At 37.7% G+C, this 16,948-nt stretch overlaps 1 protein-coding gene across 1 annotated transcript in view; it reads right to left on the bottom strand.

Moving 5' to 3' along the window:
• Positions 1 to 16,948, bottom strand: part of Lama2 (laminin subunit alpha 2) — a 668,494-nt gene that overhangs the window by 445,255 nt on the left and 206,291 nt on the right. Inside the window, exon 4 of the mRNA XM_031380750.1 lies at positions 12,555 to 12,797. Coding sequence (XP_031236610.1) covers positions 12,555 to 12,797 — 243 coding nt within the window. The remainder of the gene's footprint in view (positions 1 to 12,554; positions 12,798 to 16,948) is intronic.

A 16,948-nucleotide genomic window follows, 5' to 3' on the forward strand; every position in this document is an offset into this window, starting at 1 on the left:
GCTCTGTGTCCTGTGTGCTCCACCAACTGTGGGAGTGGAGGGTAAACTCTGTGTCCTGTGTACTCCACTGGTAGCCAAATTCTTCAGTTACTACTTTATATATCTCCAGTGAAAATATTTGGTTGCAGTCAGTCTGCTATGGTGCAAAATGATACACATCCTCAGACCAGAGAATCTTTGGCAGCAGGTTGTTCTATACTGCTCAGCTCTCAGCAGGGTGCTTGGTGAAGGTACTCTTGGTATCTTCCTATGCTAGCTCATAAAGAGTAATCATGACCATTCTGTTCCTGGGTCATTTGTCTAGAGGACTTCTGATAACAGCTTCAGCGTTGAAACAGTTTCCCTATGGAGCAGAGCTTATTTGAATCATTTCATGATCCTTTGTTGTATTTTCAAGTATACTTGGGCAATAAAGATTATCTTTCCTGTGTGAGACTGATTAATGAACATTCACATTACTGATGACAAGAATAATAATCATCTACCAACTTTCTTCCTTTGTTTCTTGGGAGTCATAATTTAACCAGGAGCCTTTAGGATTGTCTTGGGAATGTTGAATAGAACTGATGAAACAAAGCCTGTATGACCTGTCTGTCATTCCAGCAGTGGCTTGTTTGCTCAGCAATTGAAGATTGATTTTAAATGTTACAAGATACGTGAGCACTCTGAAGCAAAGGTGCACAGAGGCTGAAAAACAGACCTGTAACATGTGGTCACAGACAGAGGAATGTAGACTGGCAAGGGATGGGCACAACCAGCAACACCATATACACAGGAAGATTTCTATTTCTCCAAAAACATAGCATGAACATTAAAATCAGATCCCAATGTTACATGATTGCTACGAACCCTGGAAAACTTAATCAACTTTTCTATGTCACTTTTTTTTTCAATTGTAAATTAAGATGATTCTTTTATAGATGTTTATTTCTATAGTTAATTGAAACAATGATCCCCAAATTTTACGTAAAAAAATCTCAAAAGTAACTCATGTTTCAAATTGTGTATTGATATTAGTTATTACTGACATAAGACAACATACCATCCTGCTTCATCCTGGTGTCACACTGTGCTCCTGCCCAACGGTCATTGAATAAACATCTCTTTTAAAGTTAGTAAATAAGCCCTTAATGTAAATAAATCATGACCCAGGACACTAGAGCCACGACATTGATGGTTCTGGCACAGCATGCTGTTAGAAGTGATCTATTGTATTATTTAATGTTGTTGATCTTACCCTGGTTATTGATACTTTATTGTTTTAATATTGTTGATTTTACCCTGCCTACTGATACACTTTACTATAGGCATGTATCTATAATGAAAACCATAATATGCATATGGTTTCAGTACTATTCATTGTTACACACATGCAGTGGGAGCACTGAGCTAATCCTGACCCTCTTGCATACAAGCACATTGCATAAGACTGTTATATATGAGCTTAAACTTATAAATCCCTTAGATAACATCTGTCATAAAAGTCATATGCTATAAATTACTAGAGCTATTAATGTATTCATGGCCCTGTGCTGACCTCACATCAGCACTTGAGATCCTCTTCTCTTCTTATTTGGTAGTTCATTCTTCATGGATATAAAGTTGCTTGCTTCACTTATTTCTTCCATATTGTTTTACAGTCCCTGACTCCCTTCACCATTACTCCACAGAACAGTACTACATGGTCCTGCTTCTGGGAGGCGCCCTGCTCTCCATTTAGGACAGTCTTTCTAAGATGGGGGATGGGCTATAGTAACCAAGGAATTGAGAGAACCTTCTGTCATATGATACAGAGTATATGGATAATATGCATTGCAATAAACTAGACCTCCACTCTAGCATGAGAACTGCTAGACACATATTGTTACTTATCTCTACATGTCCCATTGTTACTTGTTGGAAGAACTACATCAGCCACATCAGGTGAAGTGAGAGCATGCAGTCAGTGCCACTGTGTCTCGGACCTACCACAGCCCTGTGCAGACTGGGACAGATCATGGTTCACTGTTTTGTTTGTTTGTTTGTTTTTGTTTAGTTTTTGATTTTGTTTGTTTTTTCCAGTGGATGCTGGCAGTTCACCTCCATAACTGCTTCCTTGGATATTTCTCCAGAAGATTCTATTCTTATCATCCAGTTTCTCCAGTCATCTTTATTTTCAAAGATACTACACGAATATAAGAGCACCAGTTGCTACTTTCTATGTATACCATACCTCATGTGTATGTACTGGCTGGTTTTGTGTGTCAACTTGACACAGGCTGGAGTTATCACATAGAAGGGAGCTTCAGTTGGAGAAGTCCCATGATGGTCTCCATGAGACCCAGCTGTGAGGCATTTTCTCAATTAGTGATCAAGGGGGTAGGGCTCCTTGTGGGTGGTGCCATCCCTGGGCTGGAAGTCTTGGGTTCTATAAGAGAGCAGACTGAGCAAGCCAGGGGAAGCAAGCCAGTAAGGAACATCTCTCCATGGCCTCTGCATCAGCTCCTGCTTCCTGACCTGATTGAGTTCCAGTCCTGACTTCCTCTGGTGATAAACAGCAATGTGGAACTAAGCTGAATAAACCCTTTCCTCCCCAACTTGCTTCTTGGTCATGATGTTTGTGCAGGAATAGAAACCTTGACTAAGACAGTGTATACATTAAAAATCAATGGACTAGCAAAGGAAAGGAAGACTCTAGTCTCCCTAACTTTATTTTTATTACAAAGGTGTATTTTGAAGCACAATAAATAAAAATATCTTAAATGAAAGAAATATAATAAGTATAATACCTGTGTGTATAACACTTTAGAAAGAAAATATTTCAAGTACTCTCTATGTTTCTCATAGGGTTCAATAATCTTCAGGGCAAGGTGGTAGTTCCATGTTATATGCAGTTGACCTGCCTGATGCTTGTTATTGTAATGATTATGTACAGGGAAAGATATATAGAAACTCCAAGAAATTATTTTCTTCAATATCTGTTTCTAACAGATAGAAATTAGTAGTGCAGTGCCCTCCTGCTTCTCCCTGAGGGAGCAATTCCAAGGTTCACATAGAAGGAAAAATTTCTCATTTCCATTTGCTCATTTTTTTTTTTTTGTTTTTTTTTTTTTTGTTTTTCGAGACAGGGTTTCTCTGAGTAGCCTGGCTGTCCTGGAACTCACTTTGTAGACCAGGCTGGCCTCGAACTCAGAAATCCACCTGCCTCTGCCTCCCAAGTGCTGGGATTAAAGGCGTGCGCCACCACCGCCCGGCTCCATTTGCTCATTTTTATAGGAGTTCACATGAAATCATACTATGCCATAACAACATTACATCAAAGAAGAATCTCTGAGACATTTTTTTAACATGCTGTGTTTGTGTCTTCTCTACCTTGTAATTTTCAGTTCTAAGGATCATCACTGCATCAGGTAATGAAAAGAAAATGAAAAGTATTCTGTCTTACTATATAAAATTCTGTCATATGAGAAATCCAAATAATATCAAAGTTATAAATATGGTTTTCCAAAAGACGTGTCTTCAAGAATTAATGATGGTGTCTGTAGGGATTTTTATATCAGATTGCCACATTTCTAAAGTAAACTCAAAGGGAATCTAAATTCCATTGAGATGTACTCCTGTGGGGTGGGAAAGGTTGTATTAATAAGGAAAGCAGAGGAAGTTGATGTGACATCACCATGGAAACCTGCATATTCAGTTATTTGGTCTACCATCTATCCAAATACATTAAAAGTAATAATCCTAGCCACAGGACAAGAAAATTTCATATAATGAAAAAACATTGATTACAATTTTGATTTTAGAATCCCTAAAGCATTACCAACCACACAGTCATGCTCCTCAACATTGTCAGTGTAATTCCTCTCTCCTGTGCCTCTTCAACCATCAATAAGTGAATATGGTCCAGGCTATTTATTCAGCTTTAAACCACCCAGAGACGTCATTCACTAAATCTTACTAGGTTTCCTGAGAACAAACAATATGCTTATTGTCTTTCTTCAGCTACAAATTACCAACATTCTTTCCTTAAGTAACCCATTACTCTGTTCTCCAGGGTCTGAGGAAGCTGGAATTGTCTGAAAAACAAGCCAGGAAGGAGAGATTTCAGAATCAGAGGCACCTGGAGCACATGTTTAAAATATGCTTTCCCATGCTCTTGTCATATGTACTACATAAACGAGAGGCTCTCATTCCCAAAAAATTCTTTAGGAAGTGATTTAGAGGTTTACAAGTGAATCCGACTTCTCAGTGATATCTCCATTGGCAGCCCCTGTGAGTTCTCAGGAGCTTGCAGTAGCAGCTACTTTTTGCAGATGCAACACTCACTGTAGGAGTGTGACTCTGCAGGATGCTGGGGAGGCACGTCTGCATATGGGTGCCCAATAGAGCTTTCTCCTGTGGCTGGACTCACAACCTAATGGAGGCTCCCTGTGGTCTGCTACCTTATAGCTTACAACTTCTATTACTGAATTCCAGATCATTCTCTCTGACCAGAGGAAAGCAAATTCCTGCTGAGTCCTCTCAGCACTGATGATACAAAATTACCCTTTTCTAAAATTAAACTCTAAAGGCTTTTTCTCAGTGCCTCCTATGGGATAACAACACAGGGGTTATCTCCCCATGGTCATCCCTCTCCCTCCATGCCAAGCCCTAATACTTGATGTACTAGTGTTATCACAGCTCACAGTGAGCTACCCTGCTCCCTTGGGATTCAAACCCAGCATGGAGAGCTAATCTCTTTCTTGGTAGAAGTTGAACCTTGTTATCTTGGGAACTTAGTGCAACCCTGAAGTTCCCTCACAGTGAAGCCACATGGTAAACATTTTTTAATCTCTTGAAACTCATGTAGAGTGTGCTGAGAAAATTCAGAGCAGATAGTGAGTCAGATGCTGAAGCAACAAAGTCCAAGAAAACAGTGGGTGTGATGCAGCCAACAGGAAAGATGTCAGAGAAAGAACTCTGCAGTCATGATTCCAACAGAGGCAGTAGCCAGTGCACATTCTGGGCACCAAGGCCAGACTAAAGATCTAGCCTTTGTAAGATCAATGCTGAATCGACCTAGCTATCTTTTAACCTGACAATGGTGTACCTGAAACAACATTTTAGAATATTGTGATGGTTTTGGTGTGTCTTTAAATGTCTCCAGAAACTGACAATACAATAAACCTATACTTATTGGGGTAGACCACTGGTGAGAAGATAATTTTCTATTTATATTCTATTTTTAAACCTAAAAAAAGTTATATTGATGTATTATAATTTAGATGTCCTTATTTCATCAAGTCTTTTTTCATTGATCTCTTTAAAATAATGTATTTTTTCTTAGTTATGACTTAATTTTATGCTTAAAGGATATTATGATGGTCTGACTAAAATGAACATTCCATGCTTAGCCAAAAACAAGTATTTCAGATTGTGGCAAATATTTAGATACTGCTGCCCTAAATTAAAAGTTATCAAGAAGCATAGCTTTATGAATAAATAAAAATGTATAGAATTATACATTGAATTAAATATGAGGAACAAGAGAAAGCTGTTTCTTCCATGATAGTCTTCCCTCAAACCAGGTCAATTTAATTTTTAGACATTAGGCAAGTCTAAAGTGAATAATAATCTACAAAATATTTTTTCCAATTGGTCTTAAAATAACTCTTAAAATTGTCATAAATTAGAGATTATGAAAGAAATACAATTATAGATTTAATGGTTTCTTCAAAATTGAATTCAAGAAGAGAAATACAGACACTAATAGAAAAATTTACAATATCTGAATAAAGCCACTACTTTGGTTCATAATCATGTAAAAATGAAGGTTGACTATTTGACAAAAACATTGTGTAAGATATTGTTTGTAGCAACAGCAGTGTGAAAATATCTCATGAGTCTCTGCATCTTATAATTATGTAAATTTAACACAATCACAAAATGTAAAACTACATATATGTCGTTGTTTCTGTTTCTAGAAAGTTAAATAATCCAGAACCAACACTTCCAATGACAAATACCAACCATATGACAGAATACAGAAGAACATCCATTTAAAGCCATTTAAGAGCCATAAGAGGATAGAAATTAATGTCTAGAGAGGCCGTGGTGCACTGTGACAAATCTAATCCTATGATGTGTTCCTGTCCCAAAGACATGGCTGAGAAAACTAAGAAATGCTTTAGACAACCATGCTGTATTAAGAGGGCAAAAGTTAGCTTCTGAAATTTGAAGGCATTAGGATTTAGTAAATTCCATGTATATTGGTTTGAACTCCAAAGACAGGAATCCAAGGAGTATAACTGGGATTGACTCAACTGTAATAAGGTTCCTCAGAGCTTTACACTTAATGTCCCAGGAACTCAAATCTGTAAATTATTTAAAAAGAATCCAGACTGCTATGGCATGGCAGAAACATCAGAAAATTCCCACGATCTGATCATAGCCCAGTTCTTCAATTATTTCTACAAACACTATTCAAATACAAATTTGCTATTCAAAGTAATCAGGAACACATGGATATATAGCATAAAATAGCATCAGCTAGTAATTGGTCAACAAAATATATCCACAAAGGTCGGTCATTTAGTTATCAAACAGAATTTCAAGTAATTGCAACTTTGTACTGTAGGAAATAAAGCCACATACTGATAGGTTCAACAGAAATTATATTATTAAATAAATACTTTATTTACTTTTAAATATAAGTATCATACATCTACATGGGTCTGAATAGAATGCAGATGGCATCAGATCCATTGATGCTAGCGTTACAGGAAGCTTTGAGTTGACCCAGGTGTTGGGAGCTGACTTTAACTCCTATTTAAGAACAGTGTGTTCTCTTAACCACTGACCCATTTCTCCAGCTTCATAAAATAAATGTTTAATAAATATAAAATCCCAATGGAAAATTAGTAACCCTAAACTTCTAATTGAAAATGAACCAGAGAAATTCTGGAAATTAAAAATGATTGTAAACAAAATTAGAGTTCTATAAACAGTTTCAGTGGATTTTACATAGCTCTGGAAGAAATTAATGCACTAAAAATGGGCCATAATAAAATATTCATGCAAATATACAAAAAGAAGAATGGACAAAAAGTGCCCAGTTGTTTTTAATTGGGATTGCAGAAGAAAGACTGAAAGAAACAATACATGTGGAACTATACACTACTGAACTATTTCTTGGACTGACTAAAGACATCACTTTGTAGATGTATAAAACAAAATGACATTGGAATCTCAAAAAGGAATTGCTATAACTCAGGACAGCACTTCCCAACAGAGCTATGCAATGTCAAAGGTGCCTGTCTTAGTCAGGGCTTCTATTCCTGCACAAACATTGTGTCCAAGAAGCAAGTTGGGGAGGAAAGGGTTTATTCAGCTTACTTCCACATTACTGTTGTTCATCACCAAAGGAAGTCAGAACTGGAACTAGAGCAGGTCAGGAAGCAGGAGCTGATGCAGAGGCCATGGAGGGATGTTCCTTACTGGCTTGCTTCTCCTGGCTTGCTCAGCCTGCTCTCTTATAGAACCCAAGACTTCCAGCCCAGGGATGGCACCACCCATAAGGGGCCCTACCCCCTTGATCACTAATTGAGAAAATGCCCCACATCTGGATCTCATGGAGGCACTTCCCCAACTGAAGCTCCCTTCTCTGTGATAACTCCAGCTTGTGTCAAGTTGACACACAAAACCAGCCAGTACAGTGCCCTAATTGGTGGAACTTAGTGCTGTAGTGACTTGTCATGCATACAAACTGGACACTCAGGATGTGTGTAATGCAGCTGACTAACCAAATTTTAATACAATTTGAAAAAGCATAGACTGACTTAAATAACTATAAGTGGCTATTGCCTCTTGAAGCATGAAGTTGGAGCATTATAACCATATACTGCAATGCAGAGGTGAATATAAATACCTCTAAGGAAATCAGAGAAAAGACACCATGGGCAACACAATTTGGGTAGCTCTGTTCTCTACAGAAACAACAGAACTCAGAAAACAATAAAATATTCAAAGACTAAATGGTTACATTCTTAGGATCCTCTCCATAATAACATATCCAATAATAATTTCTATCAGGTGTTTGTTTAACACAGAAATCTCATGAAGATGAACTAATATGTTGGTCTTGAAATGTAAAATTTTCTTCTCAAAGGACTTTTCCAACTCCTCTGTGGGTAGCAGTGGATCACCCACTCTGCCTATTTCCCCTGTGGCCCTTTTATCATCATATTTTATTTGCTAGTTAATATATTCTTTTCTCTTACTGAACTGTCACTTCTATTGGTATTTTAAACACAAACATCTAAAATTACATTTTACAGTTTATACAGTAGTGAACCATAACTAAAAACTAATACAAAAGACAAAGATTCTTCAACTCACTAGACATGGAATTATAGTGGGCGTTATCTAAAATTTTCAGATTATATTGAAATGTTATATAATACATGAGAGGGAAGGGAACATGAGCCATTAGTGGGAGGTGAGGACTATGGATACATGTTTATGAAAATGTTATAGTGAAACCTATTTTGTATATTAATTTAGAAAATCAAAATTATGTTGTATTAAAGCACAAATATTCTTGGAAATCTTGAGTTAAACTAATCAGTCAAAACTATTCAATGCCTTCAAGATGGATTGATCTATTCAAGGTCCTATAAAGATCTGGCGTCTAATAAGAACATTTGCTTCTTTGGTTGTGTTTCAGACCATGAGGTGTCAGAACCAGGCTTCTTTCTAGTAAGAGATCTTTATTTTTTTCTAGAAAGTAGCATATTTCACAAAGGAAATATAATACAATGAGGAGAAAGTCTAGGAGAAGCCCAGATTTAAGTCTCATTCTTAAATCCTATAATTCTATTGTGAGTATTTTAAATAACTCTGTTCCTATTTAGACTTTGTCCCTATAAGACACAAAACAACTTAAGGACATCACAGGGAAATCAGAATTACCTGGTCTTAGTCCTTGTCATAAGTGGTGGTGTGAAGAATTGTTGTCCTCCAGCAAAACAGTTACCACCTTCGATGGATCAGCTATGCATGCCTGCTTACAAGCCGTCATCACCCTCAGGCTTCCTGACTATAGATATTCTTCTTGAAGGAGGGAATAAGGAAAGCCAGTGGACACTCTCCTGAGATTCTGGCTACTTCTAGCCATTTGTATGCAGTTACATCTTAACTGAATGTGGCTTCAGGGTCCTAAGCATGTGCTGTGATAGACTATATAGTGGAGCGTATTAATTGAAAGGGTCTGTAGGAAAACCATCTTGTCTCTTGAGTGATACTTTGCAATGCGAAGGCATCTGCTGCTACAGTCTCCTCCCATTCTTCTGGGAGCAACCTCTCCTCCATGATGTGCAAGCCCAATAAACTTTATTGGTTTCTGAGAGTAAGCTTTGGTGAACCAGTTCTTTGGCTTGTCCTTACAACCTTAGGAAGAGGAAAGAGATGTGTTTTCCTCTGTCCATCTAGTGAAGGAGTCCTCTAACTTTTTATTCTAATGCTTTGAGTCAATCAGCAGTCTCCATGTCCAAATGCTAAAGGCCCTTGTTCCCAATTGTTTTTTGATTGATTAATAAAGATGCCAATGGCCAATGGCTGGGCATAGGGCTGGACCCTTAGTGCTGCACAGGCCAGGATACAGAGAGGAACAGCAGAGGATCGCCATGACTGGGGAAGACAAATGGGACACAGGAGAAAAAGCCAACCAGCCATGTGAGATTTCGGGTATGTGGCCACTGACCACTTCCCCAGTTGGGCCTGGGGTAGCAGGGGAAGGTTTAGGAGTGCACAATGTTTGAGGAAGCTATGACATTTTAAAAATAAGCTGATACATGTATGTCCTTTACTCACAGATCCAAAGAGAGCTCCTGGGCAGATGTGCATGTGTGATCTGACTGGCACAAAAAGGTGTGTAAACTCACTGCTACATATGGACCCATTTTTTTTATTTGTCCTGATGACCTTAGGAAGAGGAAAGAGGTGTTGTGCCTTCCTCTGTCTTTCTAGTAAAGGAGTCCTCTAACATTTTAGTGGATGCTATCTTAGCTCGTAATTGTACAGCCAATTGAAGAAAGAAATGAGTATGATCTGTGGATCCTAGATTTCATGGGAAAATAATATAATGTATAATATATATGTCACTAAAGTGGAGTTGTCTAAATGAGGGAAACTAATGAGGAAAATGTGAGATTAGTAGAGAGTGGTAATGAGATAGTGAGGGATAAGTTCAAAGCATATTATATATTTGTATAATGTCTCTATAACCACCACCCCCATCTTAGGGTTTTAGTGATGTGAACAGGCACCATGAACAAGGCAAGTCTTATAAAGGACAACATTTAATTGTGGCTGGCTCACAGGTTCAGTCCATTATCATCAAGGTATGTGTATGGCAGCATGTAGGCAGACATGGTGCAGGCAGAGCTGAGAGTTCTACATCTTCTGAAGGCTTCTAGCAGAATCCTGGCTTCCAGGCAGCTAGGATGAGGGTATTAAAGCCCACTCCCACAGTGACACACCTAGTTCAACAAGACCACACCTCCAAATAGTGCCACTCCCTGTTCCAAGCATATACAAACCATCACGCACACACACCCCAAAAACTAGAAATTAAACAAAACAAACAAGCAAACAATCATGTTTGTTTGTTCCTGATGGCAGGCTGAATTGATCAAAATGTCCAAAAAACCATCCATAATGCAAATAGAGCAGGAGGAGGAGTTCACATAACTGCACATTACATACCTACCTAGATATACTTTATATTGTTCAACCAACTTCTGAACTGGACCAACTTAGATGGTAAAGAATGGCTTAGACTATTAGATAACTAAAAACCAGTAAAATTCAACTTGCATATATTTATTCTCTCTGTACACCCGGATATTCTCTCTTTTGTATAAACTGCCCATGAATTGGCTACCTCTTGGCACAAAGCAGGTTGAGGAGCTGTTTGACACCCTATCAATTCTCAGATTGAGATCTTTGTTGTGTGTATCATCTGCATCTCCATAACCATTTAGCATCTGAGACAGAGTAAGGGTACTGTTTTGAATTTGTAGAATTAAATTACCAAGTAGAAGTCTGGTTGACTTATGTCAAAAGCTTAACTTCTTCCTCAGAGGTAGTTAGAGGCAATCTAGATTGGCTAAAATCCTTTGGATATTAAGATTGGAATGTGGGTTTTCTGGAAGTGTGCATACAAGAAGATATGATCCTTGGGTACTGGACTGGGGAGAGAATATCAGAAAGGGGTTACAGACTGTCTCCCACAAAGAAATATTTCTGTTTTGACCTTTTGGTTCTGAAAAAATGATATGCATTCAATAGAAAGATACTTTTAATCTGGATCTTTTCTCAGGCTAGTGATATGTAGGATGATTCCTTCCTGTGAAGCCTACTAGCCTTAGCTTCAGTTCTCTATCATCAGCCCAGGTCACAATGAGAACCAATGAGCACTCTGCAACTCTGTGATGTTGGATGTGGAATTGCGGTGTGGGTAGGTTGTGGAAGATTGTGCTTCCATATCTCACGTCTCCAAAGCACTCACCTGTATCTTCAGCTGTTACACATCCATACTGTTTTAGTTTTGATGGAGTCTTAATCAAATTTCAGGAGCTACTCAACTCTATGTTTTAAAATGGAATTAAATATATTTGCTAAAGCCAGACTGGTGGAATTGCTCTGAGCATATGTAAGGTAGGTTACAGAAAACTTTGATGTCTGGTAGGTTGGTCCACTAAATTTATTAGATACTTACTGATATCTTTATCTTGTGATGGATTCATTAAGTACAATATATTACTTGCACAAGCTCACATGTTAATTTGGTCAAAAGCAAATACATTAAATATCTCTAGGGTTCCTAATTTATGGACTAAAGAATTTAAGGTGCAAAGAATTTAAGCACATGAACTAAGAACACTCAACTAGCATCAAGTCATAACTTGAATCAGAGGCTAAAACTAATGAATAAAAACTAGAACATTAGCTCCAGGACCAAAACCAAAACAGAACAAAACAAAAACAAACAAACAAAACCTAAAGAGTGACCAAACACTTTTGAATTATGTATGCATGCATATAATGAAGAACTTAAGCACCTGTACATGACCATCCAGGAAGATCACCCTCCATGGTGAAAGAAGAAATGCATACAAAACCTGATATGATTCATGTTTTTGCTTTATATTGTTTTTATTGTTGTTGTTTAGTTGGTTGTTTTTCTTTTTCGTTACAAACCCTTTCTTTGTCTCTATTCTGGGATTGTGTGTGCACACTGTAGAGCTTTCATTAGGTCTCTAGCCTCCAGCAGCTGTCATTATTGGAAAGTCTCTTTGGCAGTGAAATTAATCTCTGGCTTCAAAGCTAAACCCTTTTCCTCATCTCTGATCTTTGAGAGAGGAGACACATGGTAACATTCTAATCACCTTGGATTTTCTTTTTTATCTAATAACACATTTAAATTGACTTCTGTTAAATTCTACTTTAAAACCTCACTGACCTTAATTACTGACATTTTCACATCTTTATGACAGAGCTATTTTACAGTACTCAGTGTAGCTTTTCCATCTTACCTCTCCATTTTCTAAAGGGTGGATCTTGGAATAAAATGAAGTGCAGATGACCTCATCATCTTTAGCGTAGGATGGTGGTCCAGTGCGAGGATAGATATTGTAGAGGGTCAGGCACTCTGTGTCTGTCACCGCATGATACTGCCAGGGTTTGTACTCTACATCATCCAGGGAACGTTCCAAAATCCAGTTTCCAGGCCGAGGGGAATTGGCTGCTTTCACGATTACATAGGCAATCTGGAACACCTGATGATGAGTAACAACAGCATAGCTCTGAATTCCAATGTGCTCTCTCTCAGTCATGCCAAATAGAAAGGTGACTACTATCTAGGAGTTCATCTCAGATTTAGTTTGTAACTCAATTGTGTTCTGCAAGCATGATTGTAGTATTGCAGATTCACTTTTTGCTGAGACAAGCTGTTTCATTTTGACAACCATGACTGAAAGCAATGAGTTAAGAGTAGACTTGAGTCTTCCAACAACTTAGTGGCATTGTTTTACCCAGTTATTAAAGGTCTCTTATGGCATTAGCATGTCCAACACTGCACACCAATTTTCTCACCTCATAGTCAAGGAACACCGTGCTAAAACTAAAACATGCTTATTTAAATACACTTCATCCTCAAACATGGAGACCTCATGTACACCAACATAACTTCAGGGGCACATTCCTATGCTCAAATCATGGGTCCAGCATTAATGTAAACCTAGGAAGATTGTTTTTCCTACCTGTTGCTTAATTTTCTATGAATTAAAATCAAGAATAAGTACATTCCCCATGATGCCACTGTATTAAATGGAATATTGTACAAGAAATACCTGGAAAAAAGCACTTGACATTAGATACCTAACAAATGTTGGGTCTTCTGCATCCCCACAGAGAAAATACAAAGTTTAAATTCTAGTGTTATGTAGACAAATGATTGAAACTATAACATATTAAATGGCCATTTCTGTGCTTTCTCTTTACAAGAAGTAAACCTGTAAAGTCAAGGAAAGAAGAAAGGAAGAGACATCATTGCTATAATTTGAGAGAGTAAACTCAGAAAACAGAGGGCAGTAGAAGCAGTGACCTACCTTCAAATCTGCGTGCAATTTAGTGAAAAGAGAGAGAGAGAAATTGAAGGAGAGATCTAAATATATGTGATAATGTAGATGTGCCTGAAATGCAATTTGAAAGTCTAAAATAATATTGTCCAGATATTATAAAATGACATTTTTGTGTAGTATTCTAGGCAGATATATAGATATAACCTAGGTTAAAAAAATAGAATCCGCCTAGAATGGAAATTTTAAGGCATGAAAAGTAACAATAAAACAATAAGATAACATATAGATTGGTAAATCCTATGCCATATAGGGATCTTAACAGTTTTAAAGTCTTGGTGATGTGGTCACTAATGGGATGATCCAAGTGATGGTTCTCCCAACAATGTGATTAAATCTCTACTGTGTCATAGGAACCGTGAAAGGAGTATTCTAGAGAAACTGTCTTCCCCATTAGAAATCAATGAATTCATTTACAGTACCTGTATGATACTTACAGAAAATTTTTAAATATAAAAATTTGATATAGAAGGGGCATTATGGGACACAGCTGTTTCTGGAAGATGTTTCCTTGAAGCATCATGTATTTTGAAATAAAAACAATTCCTTAAATGATTGAAATTAGATCCAGGATTTACTGGTTATGCAAAGTTGTGGGAAAGCCGCCTGCTAAAATGCTGAATTCATTCTGCTGGTAAATCACAGTTGCTCAACCATTGAAAGCCTTCTCTTTCCTGAGGATCGCAAACTAAACCCAGAAAGCTAAAAAATAGCAAGATGTCTGCTCTGTTCAGAAAGGGCTTGTGTCATTCTGTTCTAATGAGAGCATATATATAGGAAATATTCCTGAGTCTTTCTCTCTCTCTCTCTCTCTCTCTCTCTCTCTCTCTCTCTCTCTCTCTCTCTCTCTCTCTCTCTGTGTGTGTGTGTGTGTGTGTGTGTGTGTGTGATTGTGTGCATGGCCAACAATGATTCTGGAATCTTTCTTGATTATTCTCTACCCAATTCATCATGGGAAAAGGTTTCAGTGAGCCCAGAGCTTGCCAATACAGCTAATCTTCCCATCACTTTGTACTGTATCTGCTTCAAAATTCTGGAATTATAAGAAGATTACAATACCCACCCAGGTTGAACTTAACATCAGAGACATACACATCTATGTATACACATGCAAATATATAAAAATATTTACACGTTGAGACATGATATTCATGACCATGTCAAAGCTATTTACTTTAAGAATGAGGAATGGAGGAGAGGTGGAACACTAGGACAGTTCTTCATCCCTGGATCCTGTTATGTTACTAGTATTAACACACGTGCCTTTCTTACCAACAGAGTCATTGTTATTACTGTTTTATGGCACAACTTAGAGGCAGAGCCTCTCACATACTAGTACACACTCCCTGAGGCTGAGTCTCTAGCTTTAGTTCCATTTTTTCTAACTTTGCCTGCATTGCCTAGAACTTGTGATTCTTCTACCTCAACTTGAGTGTAGGAAGTATACTTAAACTGGCTTCCTATTAATTGGGTGAATCATAGCCCATTGTCCACAGTATTTGCTATTTCTGAAGTTTTAGGCATTGCCCTTAAGGAATTATCTCCATTTAAGTAGATCCTAGTCAACAATCTGCCATATGGATTCCTTATGAGGAATTTTGTTGAAGAACGTATCAACTGATCCCTCAAGAGGAAGGTAAAGGGAAAGTGGACTGTATTACTCAGTTATGAAATAGTCTCCTCGTACTTGTCTGTCTCCCCAAAGCCACCCTGGTAGGCCTTAAAACAATAAGAAAAGAGGGCACCTAAACTGTGAGAGGACTGGGTACTGGCTTTTACGTCTTTTAAAATGGTGTAGTTTTTACGACAATATTTTGAAATGGTATGTATTCAGCATTTATTTCATGTAGTGGCATAATCAAAACCACTGTAGCATCTATGGTTCTTCTCTTAGTTTAGCTCTGGCTATTTCTGTTTGCAAAGGCATACATGACTTGGTTGGAAGCAAGGCATCCGTTTCTCTCCTGCTCATCCTATTCAGCCTTGATGACCTAAGAAAAATAAGTAAACCCTTTAACATTCTACTTCCTAGTACTTCTTTTCCAAAGACAACCAAAGGAAGGGATTGTGAGATAATGACCCCAACATGCTGGCTACTCTTTAAAATAGAGTACTTTCTGCCTGCATATTTGAGTTGATATCTTTCCTTCCAGGAAAAAATACGCAGAGATTGTTTCTAAAGATATACAAAAATAAAAGATAACAAAATATGTTAGAGAACACAGTTAGTCCATAAGAAACCTAAGGACACACTGGGGTTATAGATAAGGAAGCCTGTTCAGCAGGCAGCCCAGCAAACAGACAGAGGAACAGGCCAGCTTCTCTTGGGAGTGTGATACAGATGTGTGATTCCAGAGCATCTGTGTTGGCTCTGCAATATTAGATGAAAACTTTTTTAACAAAATATCTCAGAGCCTCATTCTATAGTTCAGTGTAACAGCCAGCATTAAGCACCATGGAAAAGCAGCCCCTGCTTTTTACAATATCAGAAGAGTGCCATCTCAAAACAATAGCCTTCTTTCATTTGTCTTCTATGGATTCTTCTACATTCCATGCAACATTAATTAAATTTGTTGGCATGTACTATTATGAATAAACTTCTTAAAGTGTTGTAAGTAGCATTATTCAAAAACACAATGAATAGAAGCATTCTTTGAATTCTTCAGAGAGTGAATATAAAAATTTTAAGAGATTTTCTAAGTACTCCACATTTTCAATGCCTCAAACAGAATAGCTCTTTAATGTTGTCTGTGCTGTTTTTATTAACTGTCTCTTATGTTTTACATATTTAGACTCTTTAAAATCAGTAGCATTAAATACCTTATTCAAGATAAATATAGGCACAATCTTTTACAGTGTAAGGCTGCAGCAAGGAAAGCAAGCATCTCACTGTAAGACCTGCTAAGACCACCAGGCTTCAATGACCATAGACTAATATGATACGCAAATGGTTTCTTATTTGTTGGTTGGCTATTGTTCTTGTTTTGGTTTCACTTGCTCTTTTGGTGGGAAGATTTTTTTTTAAAAACATAGTACCTATAAAAATATTTAAAATTAATTTAATAATAACAACAAATAAGAACAAAGGGAGCAAACAAAAACAACCAAAACAAACCCTTGTTGCCTCCCACTTCCCCATGCCTGCCACCCTGCTCTCTCCCACTTTCTGGCCCTGGCATTCCCTTACACTGGGGCACAGAACTTTCACAGGGCCGAGCTCCCCTCCTCCTATTGATGATTGAATTTGGAATCCTCTACTATACACATGCTGCCTGAACAATCAGACCCCT

This window comes from Mastomys coucha, unplaced genomic scaffold, assembly GCF_008632895.1.
Source record: "Mastomys coucha isolate ucsf_1 unplaced genomic scaffold, UCSF_Mcou_1 pScaffold2, whole genome shotgun sequence".
Lineage (NCBI taxonomy): Eukaryota > Metazoa > Chordata > Mammalia > Rodentia > Muridae > Mastomys > Mastomys coucha.